The sequence below is a fragment of the Tenrec ecaudatus genome, chromosome 12 (assembly GCF_050624435.1).
Source record: "Tenrec ecaudatus isolate mTenEca1 chromosome 12, mTenEca1.hap1, whole genome shotgun sequence".
Classification (NCBI taxonomy): Eukaryota; Metazoa; Chordata; class Mammalia; order Afrosoricida; family Tenrecidae; genus Tenrec; species Tenrec ecaudatus.
In genome coordinates, this window is record NC_134541.1 from 30,428,703 (window position 1) to 30,451,822 (window position 23,120).

Below are 23,120 nucleotides of genomic sequence, written 5' to 3' on the forward strand. Positions count from 1 at the left end.
TCTGTCAGGGTTGCGCAGGCGCAAGCACGGCCAAAGCAGATCAGTTATTTGTGCAGCGACCGGGCCCGAGCTAGCGGGCGCCATGCTGTCACCGGAGGCGGAGCGGGTGCTGCGGTATCTGGTCGAGGTGGAGGAGCTCGCCGAAGAGGTGCTGTCGAGCAAGCGACAGGTGGGCAGCCTGTCGCAGCTCCGGGGCGGGCGGCGAGGCCTGGCGGCGGGCGCTGGAGGGAAGCCCGAGGTCTGGAAGGTGGCTTCGCTTGGACGCGCAGTGAGAGCACCTGGGCTGGTGGGAGACGCGCCGAGACCGCAGACGGGGGCCGATGCGAGATTTTATGGGTTGTCAAACGCGTAGCACAGCGCCCTGCGTCGCTCCCGTTTTTCTCCCATGTTTAGTGAGCACCTACTCTGCTGGGCGACTCCTCTTTCAGGGGCAGCTGGTTGTGGTCCGGAGTTCGCTGTGCTTCCCTACTAGCTGTTAGGTTTTGCCCCCTGCCGCCCCAGTCTAGGCTTTTGAGTGTCTAGTGAGACTCGGTCTTAGTCAGCTGGAGACTCATCCCAAACCAGAGATTCTCAGGCTTGCTCCACCCAAGTGCCTCCAGGAGAAGTTTGGGAATGGGGGCTTTTAGCGTGCCCTCCTGGTGAGTCTGCTAAGCCCTCCGGCTTGAGGATTGGGGTTCCAGTGGATTCGGTCAGCACCTTCCTTGGGGGAGGATGCATTGTCTTTAAGGACTTGGAGAAAGTTGTGGGGGGGCTGAGTCTTTCCCCTGTCCGTTTGCTTTTCAGATTGTGGACCTGGACACCAAACGGAATCAGAACCGGGAGGCCCTTAGGGCCCTGCAGCAGGACCTCAGCCTCTCCGGTCAGTGTGATTTGCCTCACTGTGGCGTGGGGGCCTGGTCACTCTTCCTCTTGAGACTCACCTGGACCCTGGGAGAGGTCAGGCATGGCGCCACTGATGTGTGACAGCAGTTTTACTGTCAGCCTCGTGGGGACTTAGACAACCTTGAGGATGGGGACAAGTGTTGAAGGGCCTGACATAGACTGGCTCAGACTCTCCCCCTCTCCCCCCCAGTGACAGCGTGTTAGCTCCCAGCAGCCACTGAGCAATAAGGGTGAGCAGCTAGTACAGGGCTGTGGGCACCTAAGGAAAGAAGTTTGCGTTTTGTTTAAAGTTCAGTGGAAAGTGTAAAACCAACCAGTTGCTGCGCTTTTCCCCAGAGGGAAAGAAAAAGTTCTGCAAGGTCCACAGAGAACACCCCCCCACCCCAACTCTCCAGCATCATCTCTGCTCATGCCCCATTCACCAGCTCCTGCCACTTTTCCTAACCCCCATGGTGTGTTTTCCATAGAGCTCAAGCCCTCCCTTCTAGTCTACCCAGGTGTCCCATCATCAGGGAGACCTCCTCAGGCCATCAGGGACAAGCCCCCGCCCTGCACCCACCCCCAGTGTCAGACCCATCACACGTCTACAAGCTCCTTCTCTTCCCTGTCACATAAGCCCCATAAGGGTGGGGGTGGGGGTGTTGTGTCTTACGCCACTGTCTTCTCTGTGTCTACATCCGTGCTCAGAGAATACTGACCAAGGAAATGACCCTTTGCCCTTTCAGAAGACGTGATGGTCTGCTTCGGGGACATGTTCATCAAGATGCCACACCCTCAGACGAAGGCGATGATTGAGAAAGGTAAGGCATCCCGGGGCTTGGTCCAGATCCCACCCTCAGCCACCTCCTGGAACCACAGAGACAGGCTCTGGGCAGCCGCGGTCCAAGGTCAGACTAGCCCTGCGAGTTAGTGCCACGGCCTGAGGCAGCACCATGTCCACAGCAGGTTGTTTGGTGGGGTGGGGGTGGGGGCAGTGTCACTGTGCTCTGCCCAGTGGCTTTCTTGTAGAGGGGACCCACCTGTCCTGTAAGTAACAGTAAACTCACAAAACTCTACGCCTCCGTAAAATGAACTGAAGGCCCTGTTTTTCTTACATGAGAAATCGGCAAGAGGTAGCATCTGGCCTGGCACAGTATCTAGTATATTCTCGTGGTTGGTGCACTGGCACCATAGACTTTGTGTTCACGTGCCAGGCCAGAAGGCAGGCAGTAGGCTCTCTCCAGGTGTGGCCTATCCTGCTAGTTGGGAGCTAAGGGTGCCCCCTCCCCAGAGCCATAAGCTGACATCTCATTAGCCTACCGGATGAGTGTGCAGGGCCACCCGTCACAGCAGAGGGGCCTGGGAGAGAGTCCTTTTAGCCTAGTCGTACCCTGCATTAGAGGCTGCATTGAAAATGAGATTTGGGTAGAGCGAACCTCTAGGGCCTGCCCCTACCAGGGCACCCAGTATATGTGACAGAGTCCCCAGGCTCATCATGTGCCCTTGCTTCAAACGATTGAAACCACCACCCCCCCTACTTGCAGTAAACCCATCATCGCTGTCAGCTTCACTGTCACTGGCTGCAGGGGCCACTGTGACGGACTTGAAAGGCTTCAGGCCCTGTCTTACTCTAACACACTGCCATCCATCATTTCCAGCTCTCAGCCACCTGGGACAGGAGAACTGCCCCCACCCCCAGGTTTCAGAAGCTGGAAATAATTTTGGAAGCAGAGTTGTGTCCTGCAGAGCAGTGGGTGGGTTCTAATAGCTGACCTTCAGTTAGTAGCCCAGTGCTTTAACCATTTCACCACCAGGGTGCGGTCTTGGACTGAAACCCACTGCCATCCAGCCGTTTCCAACCCATGCGCACTGGCTACATGAGAACTGGGTGCAGCCGTTTTAATGAATTCCATCGAAAGACATGCTAGAGCAGGTCCCGTCAGTTACCCAGGATTGCCTGTACGCCAGTCTCCACAGCGGCCTCTGGAGGCTCTTGGGGGAAGCATAGTAAAGGCAAAAGCTGGGCTGACGTCTGTCTGTCGGTAGTATAACCCTGTGCTCTGCTTCCCAGACCAGGCAAATGAAGCACATTCTCTCCCCTGCCTTCTAGCAGACGTGTCAAGAGGACTAGCCAGGCTGCCTCCGTCCAAGAAGACAGGGTACCACTAGATGGTTGAGATACAGTGCCAGCAGTCACCAGCCTGTGGGGGAGCTCTCCGGATGTTCTTTGGAGCCCTGGTGGCCTAGTGGTTACACACGTTGGGCTGCTAACTGCAAGGCTAGCCGTGTCAAACACTAGCTCCTCGTCAGGAGAAAGCAGGCTTTTTGTTTGCTCTTAGAGAGTTACTGTCTTGGAAACTCACAGGGGGTAGTCTGCCTCGCCCGGGGGTCAATGAGAGTTAGAAAGGCATTGAGTTTGATTTTGGTTTGGTTGGAAAGCGCCCTCCAGCTTGCTGGTTGTAAATTCAGAGTGGCCCTCTCTTCCGAGGGATGCTGGACGGACTTGGTGCTCTTCTCTTGCGGGAATGTCCATGGCAGGAGGGCTGCTCCACCACTCACTGAGCACCCCAGGGGGTTCCGGCGGCATGCACACAAAGCTGGGAGCCTGGCTGGTGCACCTGCGCTGCCCCAATGCTCAGAGCCCTTGCTTACCAAGGGGGTGGGGGAGACCTTTGGGTGTGCCTGTCAGTAGTGTAACCCTGTGCTCTGCTTCCCAGACCAGGCTCACCTGGACAGTGAAATAGACACACTCCGGAAGCAACTTAAACTGAAGGTCAACCGCCTCTTTGAGGCCCAAGGTATTGATTACCCTGGAGGAGGGGAGTGGGGGTAGGGGAGGGAGTGGAAACCAGGGCTGTGGAGGGCCGTCAGTGAGAACTTTGGAGGGGCAGGAGTTATAAACCCCTTGGAACCAGGCAGTGGTTGTCTAAAGCCACCAAGAAGGGATGAACATAGGACAGCCGGGTCTCACAGCACAGACCAGGGCCCAGTGTGTGGCAGAGGCACTGTGGCACCAGGACAGCTGGCTCTGCGGGAACACAGAGCTGGGTGGGGAGAGAAGTCAGGGCTGGCCCACTGGGCAAGCCAGACACTCCAGAGCCCACAGTTCAGAGCTCTCTGGGCAGCAGCCGTGCCCTGGCAGGTTCTCAGAGGACCAGGGCACACACCGAGGCATCTGATGATGGAGGCTCAGGACTGGGGGTGGCGGCAGGGACGCGGCATCGGCCCCTCCCAGCCTGCTAATGAACGGTCTTCTCCCCTAGGCCAGCCAGAGCTGAAGGGTTTTAACCTGAACCCCCTCAACCAGGACGAGATGAGAGCCGTCAAGGTCATCTTGAAAGGATGAGGCTCAAAGACCCAAATGGGGGACCAAAGATCAGTGTCCCTCGGGGGGCTGGGGGATTCTCCCAGGGCCTTGGCCCCCCAGCCTGGAAGCCTGCCAGCAGAGGATCCTGTCCTGCCAGGGCCATGTGCACAGACCTCTACCCAGCACTGCTCCGAGAGCTGGTGGACCCTCAGCTGGCCAGTGCCCGCTGGGGCTGGTCGCTGGCTCCGTGGACCCAGACCCTTTGACAGGCCCCGGCAGCCAGCAGTGGGTGGCAGAGGGTGAGAATGACGAAGCCGACCCTTCTCAACAATGGCTCGCTGTTGGGCTGGGCGCCGGGAGCTTCATTCCAGCATTCCTCTCTGAGCAGCAGGCACGGTGGAGCCAGAGGGAAATGGGCTCCCAGGCAGTACTGTGTGTGTGCTGGTTCACCCCGGCCAGCTGTCTGTGGGGCACACGCTCCTGCCTGTGACCGCTCCTCCTGAAGTTTTGCCTGCTTGGTTCCAGAACGGAGCCCACAGGGGGCACTGCTTATCAACCAGGTGACTGCGCCACCTCGCTGCACACGGGCAACAAGGGCCCCTCCTGTGCCTCAGCCAGCAAGGCCTGCTGGACTGGCACCCGTTCTTCCTCCCCCGAACCCTGGCCAGCCGCGCTCAGAAGGCAGTGCCGGGGCCTGTGGTCAGTAAGGCTCAATAAATGCTTTCTAAACTAACAGACAGCTGGCTCCGCCTCCCTCCCCCCCCCCGGCTTCCATTGAGGGCACCCGCTGCTTTCAGAAGCCACCCATGGACGGGCTGGTTCCCGGGAAAGAAGCCAGGATTTCTGTCAGGAGTCCCCACCCCTCTGTGGACAGGGACCTGAACAGAGCCCAAGATAGCACCAGGTGAGGGCAGTGACAAAACAGGGCACACCCCACGTCCCCACAGTCTGGCCAGATCCTGGGCACTGATTCCCACGAGGAGTCAGACTTTGGGGCCTTAATAGTACACCTCTTATCTTTAACTTAAAAAGTTTTTTATAAGGCAGATAAACCCACACCTAGGATGCAGCATCCCCTGGAGGGATTTGGTGGGTGATTGTGCGTGTGCGCACGCAAGCACATTGATGCAGCCCTGATTAAGAACAGCGACGCTTTCCTGAGCACGAAACTGGAACTGGCTGCAAGATGGGGTGAGAGGGGCAAGTACCACCTGGTACCTGCGAGGCTGGGGGGCAGACAGAGACTTGTTCATGCCCTTGCACTCTGAGCCGACACTGCACATTGTAAAGTAGAAAGCAAGTAGGTTGTGGGGGTGCTCCAGGCTGGTAGACATTTCCCCATGGCCGCTGCCCGCCAGTCCGACAGCTGCCCTCTAGGCCAGAGATGTGCCCAATAAGTCTCTTTTCCTGGGATCTTGGAATCTGGAGGCCAGGCAAGGGTAGTCAGGGCTCTGTTGCAGGAACAGAGCCAAGGCCCCCAGACCTGACTTCCCTTTCAAAGCCCCCATTTGGGACAGTCAGGTCCTGCCATTTGCAGCTAACAGCGCTGCCCCCAAACTGGGAGGGGTTGGTACCCAAGCTGCCCAGGGTCCCTAGGAACCCTCAGGTCTCTGGGTATGTCTGGCTTCCTGATTCTTATCCACCTGACAAATAGGAGATTGGCTCATTGGTTCTGAGAGTTGGGAAACACCCGTGCCCCCCAGTAGGTAAGCTCTAGGTACTGTGAGGAGGGGACGGAGAGTGTGCTTGGAGCTTAGCCCTTTCCCAAAATAAAATTCACTGCCATCAAGTCAATGTTGACTCATAGTAACCCTTTAGGACTGGGTAGGATTGCCCCTGTGGGTTTACAGAAATAGAAAACTCCTTTCTAAGAGACTGATGGTTCCGAACTTCTGACCTTGAGGATTGCAGCCCAACACATAACCATTACACCACCAGGGCCCTTTCCTGGGCTCCCTTTAAAGGCACAGTCTAAAATTGCCTGCTTGGCAAACAACTTAGTCCTGGATCCTTGCTCCTGAGGGGTCCTTTCAGCCTTGAGCTCCCGAGAAGTAGCCAAGTGTCAAGAGCCGGGATGCAGCAGCAAGGCCTGGCGCTCCTTTATTAAGCCATGATCTCTGGAGCTGCAGCACTGCTGCATTTGTCCTCGGGCAGCCCGATAGAGCGCCAAGGTTATAGCCCATCCAGCCGTAGGGATTGGCCAGCTCCTGGTGCAAAGATGCCCGGGGGGAGACAGGATGGGTGGCATGGGGAGGGAGCTTCGAGGGACCCAGTCCAAACGGCCAGCAGCAGGCCGCTGAGCCAGCAAAGCTGCTGCCAGGCGGAGGGAGGGAGGTGAAGGCCTTTTGCTGGGCTGCGGCTGCGCTGGTGTGGGCAGTGGAGCAAGCACAGGAGTGGCGCCTCCCCCGGCCACTTGGCTCCAGGCTGCTGGGGATTAGCTGGACACTTTCTTCTGGCCCTGCAGGGAGCGGAACAGCTGCCTCAGCTGCTTTTTCCGATCATTGATGCAACCTGGAAGGGAAGTGGGATGTTTGCTGGGCCAACTGTCCTGGATGGGGCCAGGGGCCAGCAGGGGACTGCAGGCACGGGTGGCCTGTGGTCTGCATCCTTGGCCCTCAAGCCGGCGGTTGACCTCTGTGAGCATCAGTGTTCTCGTGTGTAGACTGGGAACACGATGCCTGCCTTTAGGACAGGATGCAAAACCAAACTCACTGCCATCGAGTCGATGCTAACCCATAGCCACCCTGGAGGACAGGGTGGAACCACCCCTGTGAGTTTCCAAGAGTGACTTTTACAGGAGCAGAAAGCCCCGTCTCTCCCACAGAGCGGCTGGTGGTTTCCAACTGCTGACCTTGAAGTTCGCAGCCTCATTCCTAACCACTACCGCACCAGGGCTCCTTGGACAGGATGCAAGGATCAGCCCGGGCTGCCCAAGGTGCTAGACCTGAATTCAATTCTTGCATCTTCATGCACAGGTGTGGGAGGTACAGACACTCCAGGTGACAGGAAAGGACACTGAGACTCAGCTTCTCTCCCGCAAGTCACACATGAAGGAGTGCCCTGGGATTTGAACGCAGGCCCAAGCGCTTAACTGCTTCCCTGGCACGCTTTTCTTCACCGTTTGCTCAGCGGAATGCATTCTGGACCAGCGCAGCGCAGGGAGCTCACAGTTGCTCAGGAAACAGTCTTCTTCCCCGTGTGCATGCTCTGCTAAGAGATGACTTGGGTGCAGGTGGGCCAGGGTCTCGGGGCAACATGCCAGGTGGTCCACGCAGAGATGCTACCCAGGATGTCATCTGGTCCCCTGCTTCCGGTTTGCTCTTGGAGCTGAACTGGAGGCCACTCCAGGGGCCATTTGAGACCTTGTCCCGAGTGAGAGCATTCGCAGAGGTAGTCTTGAGTGCTGCTGGGATGAGTGAATGAATCCCTGTGACCACATGGACTGACTGGAGTGCCATCAGTTTTTAGAACATCAAAATCTCCCAGCTGCCTCCTGGGCACTCACTCCCTACCCATCAGAGTTTTCCTGAGCTGAGAGTCACCGTGTAACCATGGGGCGACCAGTGTCACCATCAAGGGGATCTGCTCCACGTGGCAAGGCGCAGAGAGGCCGGAGGGAGTCCCTGCTGGCTTGCCCAGACCAAGATTTCCTGTGGCCAAGACAAATCACCCCAATTCACATCAACTCCTACAAAGATGGGACGCTTCCTTGCCTTAGGGGACCAAAAAAGCCAGCAACCGCATACAAAATTTAAAAAGCAAATGACAAACTCAGGGAAATGTTTACAGTAAGCTTGACAAAAGAGTAATAGCCTTAGCATATTACAGTCCACAGCCTTCACAGACCTGGGGAGGAAGGAGTAAACGTCCACCCACCGCACCCAAACAACACGGATCCGGAGCGTGTGGCAGTAGGAAGATGTGCAAAGGCAGAGACGAAACCCACACGTCTCAGCAACCAAAGGCACACGCGTCGAACGAGTCAGCATCTACACCTGCCAAGCTGGCAAACTCTTTTTTCCTCTCTTTAATTCAAAGCTGGTGAATTAGTGTAATCTTCCTGGAGAGCAATTTGGCTGCACTGAGTGCACCCCTGTGACCCAGGCGTTCTCTAGGAATCTGTCCTACGGGAACCGCTAGACTTTCTTCTGTAAGGGGAGGGCACTGTGGCGTTCTTGAGAAGGAGTGAAACACTGGGAGCGTTGCTAGGGTCCCATGATAAAGAAATCAGGTTGGAAAATTTTGCCCCGAGGAAGACAAAACTCCTTACAATGGGACTATGAACCAACATGCTACATGGTAATGAAATGGACATTGTCAAGGATTTAATTCTTCGGGACCATGGCAGTGGCAGAAATCACACCATATACTGCATCCGGAAAATCTGCTACAAAAGACATCCGGAAAGTGAGAGAGCAGAGATGTTACTTTGAAGACTGGTGAGCCCATCCACCCCATGGTACGTTCAGTCACCGCACATGCATGGGGGAGCTGGACAGGGACAAGGAAGACCAGGCAATGGGCACATGTGAATGGTGGGGACAGTGACCCCTGGCCCGTGAGACCAGAAAACAAACAAAACCAAACTCGCTGCCCGTCAAATCAATTCTGACTCAGAGTGACCCTACAGGACAGGGTAGAATGAGCCCGGTGGGTCTGAGGCCGGCCCTCTTCGCAGGAGTAGAAAGCCTCATCTTTTTCCCGTGGCGCAGCTGGGGGACTTGAACTGCTAACCGCTAGTTATCGACCCACTACACCCCCAGCAAATCCGCCAGAAAGCTCTTTAGAGGTGAGGGTGGTGAGCCTGTCTGAAGTACTGTGGCTATGTCATCAGATAGGGCCCATGGGTCAGTGGGCAAAGGGAAGACCCTCAATCAGGTCACTGACCGGTGGCTGCCGCACCGGGGCTCAAACGTAGTTTGGAAGGACGGCACGTGACAGGGCAGTGCTGTATTCTGTTACATGTGTGTACACAGTTGCCAAGAGGCGGGGCGAACGCAAAAGCACCGGACAACAAGCACAACCACCATGGCGGGAACCCGTGCAGCAGCGTGGCCACTCCGTGTGTGGCTCGAGAAAGGGGAGGAAGAGCCAGTAGTAGAGTTCAAGTCTTAGAGCCAGATGTGAGTTCAGACTTCTGGTTCGCCACTGGAAACAGCCCTTCGGCAAGTGACATCACGTGCCGAGCCCATTTCCTCTGCCACAAAAAGGCGGGAGAAGCCGCCTGAAGAGGAGCTATTGTAATAGCGATGTGGGTGCGTCCCAAATGGTGGTTCTGATCAACACTGTGGAATCACGTGGGAAAACAGTCCTTGGGAAAGTGGGCCCCAAACTCTGGCCAAGATGACATTGTGAAAGGAAAGGCATCAAAATACGTGCTTAAGTAAAAAGCTGTTGGTGTGTGTGCTTGGCTGAGGCGCCACCGGCGCGAAGCTACCTCTGTGGGGTCATGACTGACCGTCTCAAGTCAGGATCCCGCCCAGGAGGAACGACACACAGTGCCGCGGAGCCTCGGTGGCCTCGGATAGCCGGCACCCTGCCGTCCCCACCGGCCCACATGTGTGCGGACTAGGTACTGTCCGGAGTGCCCCTGGCCCAGGGAAACTGGGCGCGGCCGGAAAGGCAGCTGCCCCCTCGCCCGTCACGCACCGCATGTTCGTGGGGAGCCTGGTGCTAATCCATTCATAGACTACCTGCTTCTGGGTCGGGGTTTCGTATGTAGCAGAGCAGCTCCCTCGCTGCAATCTATTGAAAGTCAGCCCTCCACACAAGGGTTTGTAAAAAAAAAAAAAGCTGGGAAGAAATACACCAGATTAGGACCTGATGCAAGGGGCTTAAGTGGAGAGCAAATGCCTTGAGAATGATTGGGGCAGGGAATGTATGGATGTGCTTTATACAATTGATGTATGTATATGTATGGATTGTGGTAAGAGTTGTATGAGTCCCTAATAAAATGTAAAAGAAGAAAAGAGAAAAAAAAAAAAAAAGAAATACACCAGATTGTTCAGCCTGGTTATGTCTGGGTGGTTTCTAATTCCCTCCTTTAGTTTTCAAATCGTCTACAATGAGTGGGAATTCTTTTTATAATCGGGGAAATTCAAAACCAAGCTTCAAGTCAAGTCCTTAAATTCTCCAAACATATTATGGGTGTTTCTTTTGGGCTCCTTTCCACTTGAGTCTCTTAAACGCCACCTTCCCTTGCAGCTGCCGGATGCATCATCTCTGCACCCCGGCTCTATTCCAGGCATATACTGAGATCATGGTGACACCTGTCGCTGTCCAGTGAACTCTGACTCGCGGCGACCTCACGTGTGTTAGGATAAAATCGTGTTCCACAGGCTGTCAGTGGCTGGTTCTGAAAAGCAGACTGCCAGGGCTTTCCTCTGAGGCACCTTAGCAGTGGACTTGAAATCTCCAACCTTTCATTAAGCAGCTGAGCACGTTCCCTATAGATGGAGCCCCAGTAGCGTACTGGGTTACGTGTTGGGCTGCTAACTGCTAGGCCAGCAGTTCAAAACCACCAGCTGCTCCTGGGAGAAAGACAAGGCTGTCTACTCCTGTCAAGAGTTACGGGATCGGAAACCCACTCGGGCAGTTCTACTCTGTCCTGTCAACTGGATGGCAGAGTGAGACAGAAACTCATCTCCGTCTCAGAGGTGAGGAAACCCAAGCACAGAGAGACTAAGGGCGTTGCCCGAGGTCACACAGCTGGTACACAGCAGATTGAATACAGTCTAACCAGCAAGATGGCTGCTTCCTAAACCCTCAGGCACCTCTATGACACACGCCCAGCGTCTGCTCCCTCCCCAGCCCCACATTCCCACATACCTAGGTGTGTATTGGTCACAAAGTTCCCCATCCCTGGCAGGTCAGGAGCCCCCTCCTCTCTGCTGACAGGACCGTCATTCCACATGAGGTCAAAGCCCCCGACTCGCTTCTCCTTTCCTGTGAGCCTGGAAGAGTTCATGGAGGTACATCAGGGGTGGGGGTCCAAGGCCATGGCAGGTCCTTTCCCCACCCTAACTGTGCCAACCGTGCCCAAATTCCTTTTATGCACTCACTCACTGGACATTAGGGCCTTGGGCCAGGGTGGGGAGTGCTGGTTGTCTAGCTGTGTCCCCAAGACTCCCATACTTGCCCTTGGTAACATGCACCTACTTGTGACTTGGGGATTTGAGGCCAATTTCCTCCTGAGACAAGACTCTGTGGGTCCCAGGCCAGGCACTGGCCAGGCTCAAATGTTTGCGGAATGCTCTCTGTGTGCTCAGCGCCCATGCCACCTTCCTTCGGCTTTTCTTTTGAGAACCTTCTTCGCCCTCTCCCTCACCCCCAGTCTTCAGGGCTTGGGTGGGATTCACCCCACACCGGCTGGGTCACAGTGACTGGTTCAGAGATGGGCGTGTGACCCAGTCCCCACCAATGAAAGGCAGCCCTGGCACTTTTGCTGGAATGATTGGGATGAAGTGAATACAAGGGAAAGGAATACAGGGAGAGTCAGCAAGAGATAGAGACAGACAGACAGACAGAGCACATAAGCCAGGCATCGTCAATTGAGCACCTGGATTAAGCCATTCCTGAAGGTAGACCCTGGATTTTACCACTCTGTGAGTCAATAGATCCCTCCTTGGCGTAAGCCGATTGGAGGTGAGTTTCTGTTGATTGCTCTTGAACCTGTCCTGACATCTATCTAATGCAGTGGGGGTGAATCTGACACAGACCCCACTTCTCCAAGATGATATGCCAGCCCCCACCATCCCAACAATAAATGTCTCACCATGGGTTCTCTTGGTAGCAGCCCACGAGGTAGACAGTGCTTCTCATTTTACAGATGAGGAAACTGAGGCTCAGACAGGCGAAGTGACCAGCCCACTGTCCCCAAGTCAAGGACATTCTACTGGACGGAGTCTCAGAAAGTACAGCTGTCTGGAAGATCCTCAGCTCCTCCATCTGTAAAATGGGTCAGGGCCACCCCCGTGGGCCAAAGCTCTCTCAAGCACCAAGGTTCAGTGGTCTCTCCCCACTGATGTGTGGGGGCCAGGCTGCTCCCCTCACCTGGCCTCCATGTCCACGACATGCAGGGTGTCTTCCAGGAGGCACGTCTTGAGCTCATAGTCCTCCTGGCTGCTGGCCGTTAGCGATGGCGAAGCATTGACTTCCAGGAGCCACCTGGGAAAGGAGGGCGAGGACAGCCCGAGGGTGACCTAGTCCCTAAGGCCCTGGGACTCCAACCCAAAACCTAAACTCACTGCCATCGAGCCGGTTCCGACTCATGGCGACCCTATAGGACAGGGTAGAACGGCCCCTGTGGGTTTCTGAGACGGCAGCTTTTGGCAGGAGTATCAGGCCTCATCAGTCTTCTGCGGGGCAGCTGGGGGCTTCCAACAGTTGACCATTGTGGTTCGCAGCCAATGCTTAATCAGGTCGCCACCAGGGCTCCCCCTGGGATGCCGCTGAGTCTGAATTTCACTGGCTGGGCCCCCACCGCCTCCATCCAGGGTCGGTCCCTCCATGCTTCCTTCTGATTTCAAGAAAGGCTCCCGTGGCTAAAACTTTGGGAAACCTTTGACATAAACGCCAAGCCCTCACAGGGGCTGGGTAGACAAGTTAATGAAGCTGGGGGCGTGCGGGACTGGTTATTGGAAGGGGTGTCATGCTCTTTCACCGTGTTGTTCCCTTTTCCCATAGAGACGGGAGCACATGGACCACTTCTCTTTCCTCTTAGTTTCGCTCTAAGGCGGACACCGGCCAAAGTTTTCCGACATGACAGCCACCTGCCTGGTCAGGGAGTCAGGGCACCGTAAGGGAGGGTGGCGACCGTGGGGAACTGGCACGGGCACGCCACGCCTCCAGGGGTGACTAGGGCCAGCTCTGGCAGAGTGTTGCCCTGGGGAGGTGTGAGCCCAGAGGAACCAGAGTGTTTCTGGACTTTTTCCGAAAAGCCAAGTTTCAGAGTTTTGAGTGAACATCTTCCAGGTGTTAAGAGAGGGTCAGTGAGCTTAAATTAAACACAAAAGCATTCTGAGGGCCGAAACCAAAGTATCTGCAGGTGAAGGAAAACAGCAGCCGGGCTGCCACTTTGCCCTGTCTAGCTTTGTGTGACTAATCACTCTACAGGCAGGACCTGGGCACAGAGCAGGAGGCCCACGGAGCAGGTCAGTGGGAGCCCAGGGTTCCCAGGGGGGCTTTCCATGATACGCTGCCTCCTTGCAAGTGAGCCTCTCCGTCCATGGGTGCTCTAATGCCCCACAGCCATGGCCCACCGGGCTGGGGGACCCTGTTTCCATTCCCACCTCATACTGCTGCTCTTCCCAGTAGCCACAGGGAGACCTAAGGTGGGGGTGGGTGCCTGAGGCCAGCAGTGCCCGTGGGGACAACTTGGCCCTGGCTGTGCTGTGCGCTCCCTCCCTGCCCACTGGGCTTCCCTACCCTATCCTGCCAGCTCAGGCCTGGGCTGCTCCTCAGCTTACCCACCCCCTAGGGCACTGTGGGCTGCACCACATTCTTGGCAGGGATTGACCCTGTCACAATATTCCCTTTCATGGCACTCTGCAACCTCAAAGCGCCAAGACGCCCAGTGGGTGGTCCTGTGCCCCACCATTCAAAGGGGAACCCCTGACTCAGCGATGTTCAGGAGCAGGCCTCCTGGCCAAACTCCCTGCTCTCGCCCCTGTGGGCAGTGTCCCTCATTCCTTATCACGGCCCTACCAAGTGCCGGGGGGCTTTAAGAAGTTTGTTGGGGGAAGTCCCTTCTCTTTCCATGTTTCCACCAGGGTTCGGAGGCCTGGGCATATAGGTGCCAGCCATCTCCATTCTCTCCCACTCACTGGCATCCAATCCAGGTTGACTCATGGAGACCCTGTAGGGCAGGGGAAACTGCCCCTGTGTGGTTCCAAGACTGTAACCCTTCCAGGGAATAGAAAGCCTCGTCTTTCTCCCGAGGAGCGGCTGGTGGCTTCCAGCGGCTGACCTTGCTGTCTGCAGCCTCAATGCGTGAGCACTGTACCACCATCCCCATGGGACAGATGAACAAGAAGGTGCGCCCAAGGCCACGCGCCATGGTCAGCGGCTGCACATTGATTCCAACACCGGATGTCTGGATGCAAAACGTGAGAGCCCCGCCCCTGGACTTACACACACACACACACACACACACACACACACACACCACCACCACCACCCCCAAGCCCGCGCCTGTCTGCTCACGGCTTGAGGTCCTGGTCGATGAGGATGTCGTAGCCGTAGAGCTCGAAGCAGTGCTTGTCGCTGATGATGACCTTCTGCACGCTCTGCAGGCTCTTGACAAAGATGTTGTCCATGTGGCTGAAGAGCGTCTCCACCGCCTGTGGCCCATGCTTGGACGCCAGGTACTGCCGGAAGCGCTGCAGCATCCACTTGCAGCCCTGAGCAAGGAGGAGCCTCCAGGAGCCCCGCCAGCCTGAGAACCGCGCTCAGCCCAGCCCAGGGACCTGGGGCGGGAGCCCTGGGTGGGGATTCTGGGTCCGTCCTCCTGGGGAGGGGCGGGGGTGGAGCAGGGTCCAGATTCTGCGGGTCCCAGGGAAATGGCGGCCCTTTTTGGACCAGAACTGCGCTGCCCCAGAGTTCCAGCCCAAATGGCCTTGGGCAGGCCTCCTCTCTCCCGAGAACACACTGCGCCAATGAACGACCGATACTGGGCGTGCACCAGGCTGACTGGCTGCATGGGGAGGAGTTGGGGCTAGGAAAAGCAGGTGATGCTCATGAGCTGGGAGCTGGCCCACCCCACACCTCTAGCCTGACCCTCGGCTGCCCAAAAGCCTGAAGAGTTACATCTGAACCTGGCCTTACACATTAGTATGCAAGTGTAGACGTCAAGGTAGGCAGGTGAGTTGACCACACGATTACGGATTTACCCATGGGGCACTGGGTCTTCATCTGTACCCTTGCTCTTGGCTTTGCAAATGTGAGTGGTGGCCTGGCCTCACTCGTGCCTGAAGATCTCAAGGGGGCCTGCTGTTCTGGACCTCCCCCCACACTCAATCCAACCCCAGTCCTGGCAGGCTGGCACCTGGGGAGCAGGGGCCTGCCTGGCTTCCTCACCTTCTCAGGGTGGTAGTCGGGAGACGTCTTTTGCACAGCCACGTTGGTGAGGTGAACATCTGGCAACGATGTGTGGTCAAGGGCCAGAGTGGATAAAGAGAGTGAGCCCTGCCGTGTGAAGTTAGCCCCCAGGGACAGAACCCAGACCCTCACCTGGGAATAGATGGGGAAAACTGCAAAACGGCCCACAGGTCAGGTGTGGGGGCTTCAGAATCCATCGGGCCTGGGTTCAAATCTGTCCTGCATCTTTGTTAGCTGTGAGGCCCTGCGAAACTCCCCAACTTACTGAGCCTGTTCCGCCCCCTATTCAATGGGGCTACTTGGTGGAGAGACCAGTACCTGGAGAAGGACGTCAAGCTTGCTAAAGTGCGGGTGGGGGACAGCCAAAACGAGGGAGGCCCTTGGCGAGATGGACTGACACGGTGGCTGCCACAATGGTTCACGCAGAGCCACCCGTGTGAAGATGGCGCAGGAACCCGGGGTGTCTCCTTCTGCAGTACGTGGGGTGACTATGAGTCAGAGCTCGACGGCACCTACCAGCACCACAACCACCACCGAGTGGGCATGGTCTGTCTACCTCTCAGGGTGCTTTGAAAGGTCAGATCAGAGACTGAGTAGAAAGTGCCTTACACAGTACCTGGTATAGTCGATAGGATATCCTGGTTTTTCAACTCAGAAAAGGATAAACGGTCTCAAAAGCTGGGAATGTGATAGACTGAGGATTTATGCAAGCATAGGCTGAGCTCCCCGTCACTAGAGGGGTTCCGGCTGGGTGGCCTCTTTGTGGGGCCATGGGAGAAGTGAGTCCAGTCTCGGCGTGGGGCCCAGATGGCCTCTGAAGTCCCAGCCCCGAGAGTCTGCCCCTTGGCACCATTACCAGCAACACCCCTGATGATGACCCTCAAATAGCTCCATGCTCACAGACATCATCTCACTGGTCCTTTGGATGAGCCCCACTTCCCAGGGGAGACCTTTGAGATTAAGCAGAAGTCAGAATATCCTTGCTCAGACTCTTCCCTCTCATCGCCCAACAGGATGCGCCCCCCTTCCCCCGCCCAAGCCCCATGAAATGGCAGTGCACACAGGACTGTCTCCAGGATGTCTTTGGGACATTTCTTTTTCTTTTTTTTGGGACATTTCATACTAGGAGGAGTTGAGGTTTAAGTTACTGATTCATGTTTCTCAATCAAAACTCAAAATCGATTCCGACTCACAGCAACCCTAGAGGACAGAGTAGAACCACCCCTTAGGGTTGCCCAGACTCTAAATCCTTATGGGAACAGACAGCCTCCTAAGGAGTTTGAACTGCTGACCTTGTGGTTAGCAGCTCAATGCATAACCCACTACTCCACCAGGGCTCACTGAGCCACGTCTAATTCCCTCACATGGTTTCTCTGTGCCCGTGGCTCATCGGACGAGGCATGGTGGCCTCAACCCCTCTACAGCCAGTGGGGGTATGAATGCCCACAGTCTGAGTCACAATCACCCCAAAGCGAGAGCAACTTGGGGTCCACCGGCAGAGGAGAGCATGCATAAAGTGTGGTCTGTCCCAGACGAGGGAGTGAAAGAAACCATGCAGCATAGAAAAGGTTCCATGATGTGTTTTTCCTACTTAAGTAAAGACAAGTGGGTCTTGGTCTATTTCAAAAGGAAGCAGATTACTGAAAGGGTGAGGGCAAAACATCCAGTCAGCTGCCTTGGGGCTTCAGAAAGCTCATGGAAAAATAGAACGAAAAAACAATGAGATTATTCCATGACCTTTTTGAAACCCCCTCATAATAAAAATTGAGTACGAAGACAAAAAGGAATGTGGTCCTGAAACATGCTACACATACCAAAGCAAACAAAAGCAAACAACTCGCTGACACTGAGCTGATTCCAATGTAAAATGACCTTGTAGGACAGAGTAGAACTGCCTCCGTGCGTTTCAGAGATTTTAAATCTTTGTGGGAGTTGAGCCTTTCTCCTGAGGAATGGCTGCTTGTGGTTTTGAACTATTGTCCTTGCAGTTAGCAGCCCACTGTGTAACCACTACGCCAGCAGGGCTCCCAATTATTGAGTGAGTCCGAACAAAATACAGTGAAGCATCAATAAAACACACAGGTTTGCCTACTGCTTCACACAGTGCTGCTGCCTGCAGGAAGGGGAACTTGCCTGGAAGAAGCTGGGGGCTGACCGAGGAGGTGGGGTGATAGGTTAGAAGACCTCCCAGTCTCCCCTCGTCACAGATGAACCAAGAGCCTGGTCTTGATGGGCCAAACAGCCAAGGGGCAGAGTAAAATGAATCAGCAAACCCAATCGGCTGAGCCAACGCTGTGAAGTGAACAAGAACCAGCTATGGAGACAAACACAAAAGGCAAGCAGCACTCCAGAAAAGATGGGTAGCAGAGGTGATGGGAGGAGTGTTTGCTCACAGGCAAAGCCCACATAAATGAACAGAGACACAATGACCCAAAGGGAGAGAGAGAGATGAAAATGTGAGGGAGAAAACAGAAGCAGCTTTCAAGATTCCCGGGGCAAAATGCCCGTGGTTTCTAAGGAAAGCAGATACATAGATACTGTCTGTAACTCCCCACTCCCCAACCCCCCACCCCCATAAAACAATTCTCTGCAACACTACCTAAGTCAACAAGTCAGAATAACTTAAAACCATGCCTAAAGGATGGTGGAAGGAATTGTAAAAAGGAGGGAGCCCAGGGCCATCCTGAACGATATTGCTAACTACAGGGTCGGCAGTTCGGACCCACCAGATGCTCCTTGGGAGAAAGACAAGGCTGTCTTCTTCTGTAGACAGCAAGTGTTCCCGTAGAAAGGCCTCAAAATGGGAAAACAGCAACGTGAAAGTTCTAAGGGAAAACTCTATTCAAGTCCGTTACGTTTCGAGAACTGTTTGCTATATTATCTGGAAAAGCATTAGTTGTAAGAACAGTACTATATTATCAATGGCCTCCTGGTCCCAGGTAGCTTCTCTTTAATGGGAGGCTTCGTTGTTTTCACAGTGAATGAGTGTACATTATTTCCTACCCCTGCTTCTCAATTCTTTTCATTAAAGATTTAACATTTTAAATGATCTTCCGTCGTGTTAACGCTTTTCATCTTGGAAAGTTCATAACAGGCAGAAAAGAACATAACAGAAACCATGTCCTCCCCACCCAGATTTAGAAGCTACTCCTATGTTACCTTACTTACTTCAAAGGCCACACACTAGCCTGTTCAATCCATAAAGCAACTGGATCGCAAAATAATAGCCACATTGTTTCTACACAACTTAATATGCATGTGGTTTACACATAGCTCTTCAAAGACCACACCCACAACACAACAGTATTCTCTGCAACACTATCAAAGCCCCCGGGCAGGGACAACTCAAACCATCTCTCAAGGATGGTGAGATGAAAGAGGAGGGAGGAGCCCTGGTGGCATACTGGGTGGGCTACACTGCTAACCACAGAGTCAGCGGTTCGAACCCACAAGATGCTCCTCGGGAGCAAGAGGAGGCTTATGGAAGTTGCAGGGAAATGGGGAGCTAATAACAATGAGTACAAGAACATAGAAAGTATTCTAAGATCGACTGTGGTGACGACAGTACAATTCTTCTTAATATGAATGAACTATTGAATTACTGTATATACTCAAGTATAAGCCGAGGTTTTTCAGCACATTTTTAATGCAGTTTTTTTGTGGTAAACTTGGGTGCCTTGACTGCTATTCGGGTGGGCTTATACTCAAGTATATACAGGATATGATTTGTGGGTCATACGCCACTAAGACTCTTAAACAACACTTAGAAGATAAAGCCTAACATTCCACTCTTGGGTACACGCCCCCAAAGACTCGAGAGCAGAGGCTCAGACAGACACTGCCCTCAGAGTTCAAGAGCCAAGAGGTGGGGTCACGTGAGTGCTCATCACCAGACGGAGGGTGGACAAGAGGGAGGAGAAATGAAGTTTTGAGAGTTGCTCTCATGGATGGAGCTTGAGGATGCTTTGCTGAAATAAGTGGTATGACCTCACCTATCTAAAGAGACCATTTGTTAGTGGTTATCAGGAGTGGCAGGGAGGGGGACAGGAAGTGGTGCTTAGGGAGTACTGCGGTTTGTTTTACAGTGATGGAAAAATCACATCGATGACAGGTCGAGTTGATTAGTGTAATTGCTGTCGATGACACAGGACGCCTGTCAAAAGTTGGCGGCCAAAGTCGAATGATAGGGATACTTACCGCCATGACAGAAAGAGACGGGTACAACAGAATACTTCACAGGGCTTGGTTACTTGGTCTGGGCGTTGGGGTCATCGTTTCGTGGGGCACTCTAGTTAACTGGCCCATGCGATGGGCAGTTTTCGTACCTGTGCGGAGGTAGGGATGGAGTCCAACCCTATCAATCAGGTCACAGGCTGATGAAACCTCCTTGGGTACGTGGCCTTTTTTAATAAGAGAGACACGGATAATTTCTCTCCTGCGCTAGCTCTTCGCTGTCCTGCTTGCTGACTTGTGCACTTGGCTCTGAGAGGTTGGTGGCCCATGGGGTGGCTCGGGGAGCTGGGGTGCCCTGCCATACTCTTAAGGATCTTGGATCCACATGACTGCGTCCACCAGCCCGTGACCTCTAAGCATCACATTCTGCCTTCCTGCTTCACTGCTGACAGCTGCAGAGTTCGGAGACGGGTCCAGCTAGTCTCTGGCCTATGGACTTGAGTTCAACTAGGCTGGGCTGCTTCCTTCTTATACACAGCCTATAAGTGTACATAGTGCTCCTGTTCTACATCCCAAGACTCCTGGTGGCGCAGTGGCTATGCATTGGGCTACTGACTGCAGGTCGGCAGCCTGAAAACCACCAGTCATTTGGAGTGAGGAAGACGGGGCCTTCTGCCCCATAAAGAGTTACTGTATCGGAAACTCACAGGGGCAGCTCTACCAGGTCTTATAGGGTTGCTAAGAGTTGGCATCAACTCGATGGCAGGGAGCTTTTTTGTCTGTCTGTTTTGGTTCTGTATCCTCGTTCTTTGCCTACTGCCTGGGGTCTTCAAAGCTTGCAATCAGCCATCCAGGACACGAGAGTTGGGCTCTATTCACCTGGAGCAAGCGAGGAAGACAAGGAGGACATGGGCCGTGTGCCTAATTGCCTCCATAGACAACTGCCTTCTTTGCCCTGGGACCAGAAGAACTGGACGGTGCCCGACTACCACTACTGGACATTTCCATCAGAGGGTCTACAGATGAACCTCAGTAAGAGGGGGGAAACACAGAGCAGGATTTCAAATTCCTGGAGACTTCACACTTTCAGGGGCCATGCAGTCTGGAAAACCCCTAAAACGGTTTTCTGGAGCTAATCTTTAAACCTTAAACAAAAATTATCCTCGGGAAGCAAAAATTCCCTGAAGTCTTCTTAAAACCAAACACGAGTTTAGCTTAACGAGTAAAGAATGTCTGCCTTGAGCATTGTGCTCGGAGAAGATCCATCTCTACGGGATCAAATTAGCAGCAGCAACTCCAGAGATTAGAAAAGAACCTTAGGGGGCAGTGAGTCTATGTTAACGGGGGAGGAACAGCTGGGAAAGGAGGCTGAGGACGACTGCACTTCTAAACGAATGTAATTAATGTCACTGAACTGTCCACGCAGATGCGGATGCAGTTGAATTGGCGTCAAGTTCTGTTCTGTAGATGCTCAGCAACATCATCAACGACAACACATTAAATAAGTGATAACAATTAAACACAACACATGAAAAAATTTAAAGGAGCCTAACTCTATTCTAGAGTGGTTCAGTGGAGAATTCTCAGAAGGTGAGAGGGAAGCCAGTTCCATTCCCAGCGAACGCACCTCCAATCCAAGCCATCCGTCTATCGTCAGTGAAGGCTTATGTGAAGGTATGACGCTGAGCAAGTCTGGATGACTCTTTCAGACTGAGACGGACTAGGAGGACAACTTGGGCACAAGCTAGTCCCCCAAAGCAGCCAATGAAACCAGCATCAGGGTCTATTGGTGCATGAGTCCGGGGCCCACTTCCTGGCAGCAAGCCACCACCACCACTTCAAGGGAGCTCACGCACAAAGCGCATGCACCGCCTCGGACATATACTAAACCAGAAACTGAGGCCAGGCTCGCAAACTGGCTGATAACATCGGCTGGAGTGCCCGAGCCTGGGCCCCGCCTAGCAATATCACCCTCCGTTTCTCTAGCAATATCACCCTCCGTTTCTCTCAAGGCCACCGGCCAGTATCCAGGCCTGCTGCCTCAGTGCCTAAATAAATTGTTCTTGATTCTCCAGTCCTTTTCTTCTGATGACCAGCCTCAGAATCATCATTCTCCCCTGCCCCTTTCTATTGTGACCCCTCAAGACACTTGAATGGCACCTTCCCCACTCCTGCCCCCCAGCCTCGCAGCTCTGCTACCAGCGTCCATCTCTTTTTCCAGTTTCTCGTGTGCCCTCCCCGTGATGTCTGCCCAGAGAAGCAGCTGCAGCTGTAGGGGTCAGCCTGCATCAGGTCCACGCTAGGCAGATGCCTCGGCAGGCCCCTGTGGCTAAGGACATCTGGCTGCAAGAGTGGACTGAGGGAAGCCGTCAATGAATGAAGGGATCAGTCTGAGGATAAAAACACAGACCCACTTCCCCCAGAGTCCAGTGTGAGTCAAGGACTCCATGGGACGGAGTAGAACTGCCCCATCGGGTTTCTGAGACTGTCCATCTCAATGGACACATGCTGCCGCATCTTTCTCCCTCAGGGTGGCTGGTAGGTTTAAACCTCCAACCTTGCACTTAGCCCACTGCCCCACCCAGGCTTCCTGAGTCTGAGTCCACTGGCATCAAATGGACTCCAACCCTTTGTGACCCGGCACAGGGTTTCCAAGGCTGTAGGTCTTTACCAGAGCAGATCTCCTCATCTTTCTTCCTAGGAGCAGCTGGTGGGTTTGAACCACTGACCTGGTGGCCAGCAGCCCAATGCTTACCCAACAGACCACTAAAATAGTCCAGAAAAATCCATGTAATAGATCAGCCATGCCCTGAAGAGGCAGACACTGCCTGATCCCACGTGCAGAACTGAGAGTCGCTGGAACATAACCAAGATGATCAAGGGAAGAATGGGGGTGAGTTCCCTAGAAGAACCCCCCCTCCCACCTCACTGTAAGTCCCCCACCCCAGGGAAGAAACCGGGCCTGTCTTGGTCATGCGGTATGGGCAGTTGCCAGAGCAGAGCTTGGCACAACAGCAGTGGAAGGAATGCGCCCTGGGGGACAGGCCAGGATACACTGGTCATCGATGCTGCTCAGCGTGAAGCGGGTATTGGAGAAGCGAGCGAAGCCATCACGGTAGAGCCAGGCCCGCAGCGGGATGTACTGCACAGACGTGGGGTGGGGGTGGGGGGGCGAAAGAGAAGAGTAGGCATGTGCGTCACACCTCAATTTCTGCCCTGTGGCAACCGTCCTGTCCCACGCCAGCCCTCAGGCCAGCACCAGCCTCAGAATGCAAAGAATCAACCCAGCTCAGGGTGCCTGCTGAATGGAGGCAGGCGTGTAAGCAGCATCGTTAAAAAGAGGAGGCTCAGGGACCAGGCTACCGGTTCCAGTCTTGGCTGTGCCCCTCACGGGCTGTGGCCCTTGGCGAGATCACTCAGTTTCTTTGCCCCATTTTTTTTCTTTTCATCCGTAAAGTGAGGATAATAGAACTGCGCTGATGAGGCCAGCAGGGTTGGAAGGGAGAGGCTGCGGCCCCAGGACACACTGGTACTTCGTAGGTACCTGGTGAATGCTAGCTAGAATGGGGCTACAGGATGTCTGGGTGGATCCAGGGGCAGGTGTGGGGCAAATACAGACTTTGGGGCAGGATGACATTTGTACACCTCTGCCATCCCCACCCTATTTCCAGATGCCCCCAGA

At 54.4% G+C, this 23,120-nt stretch overlaps 2 protein-coding genes across 4 annotated transcripts in view; one reads left to right on the top strand and one right to left on the bottom strand.

The window, feature by feature from the left end:
- Positions 1-4,901, top strand: PDRG1 (p53 and DNA damage regulated 1). Of its 3 annotated transcripts, none has more exons than XM_075563809.1 (5): positions 6-169; positions 784-859; positions 1,608-1,682; positions 3,579-3,659; positions 4,125-4,901. In XM_075563809.1, exons 1-5 carry the CDS (start codon positions 83-85, stop codon positions 4,205-4,207), a joined length of 402 nt encoding a protein of 133 aa, XP_075419924.1. In that variant the 5' UTR covers positions 6-82; the 3' UTR covers positions 4,208-4,901. The 3 variants fall into 3 exon arrangements, with proteins under 3 accessions (XP_075419927.1, XP_075419924.1, XP_075419926.1); XM_075563811.1 differs by having other exon boundaries at positions 14-148; XM_075563812.1 differs by lacking the exons at positions 3,579-3,659; positions 4,125-4,901 and adding an exon at positions 2,520-2,641 and having other exon boundaries at positions 1-169.
- Positions 4,902-6,602: 1,701 nt separating this feature from the next.
- The window catches only part of TTLL9 (tubulin tyrosine ligase like 9), a 46,589-nt gene continuing 30,071 nt past the window's right edge, over positions 6,603-23,120 (bottom strand). Inside the window, exons 10-15 of the mRNA XM_075527848.1 lie at positions 22,493-22,580; positions 15,245-15,303; positions 14,372-14,568; positions 12,221-12,334; positions 10,997-11,121; positions 6,603-6,679 (exon numbers count right to left, since the gene is read on the bottom strand). Of these exons, the coding sequence (XP_075383963.1) occupies positions 6,603-6,679; positions 10,997-11,121; positions 12,221-12,334; positions 14,372-14,568; positions 15,245-15,303; positions 22,493-22,580 (660 nt within the window). The remainder of the gene's footprint in view (positions 6,680-10,996; positions 11,122-12,220; positions 12,335-14,371; positions 14,569-15,244; positions 15,304-22,492; positions 22,581-23,120) is intronic.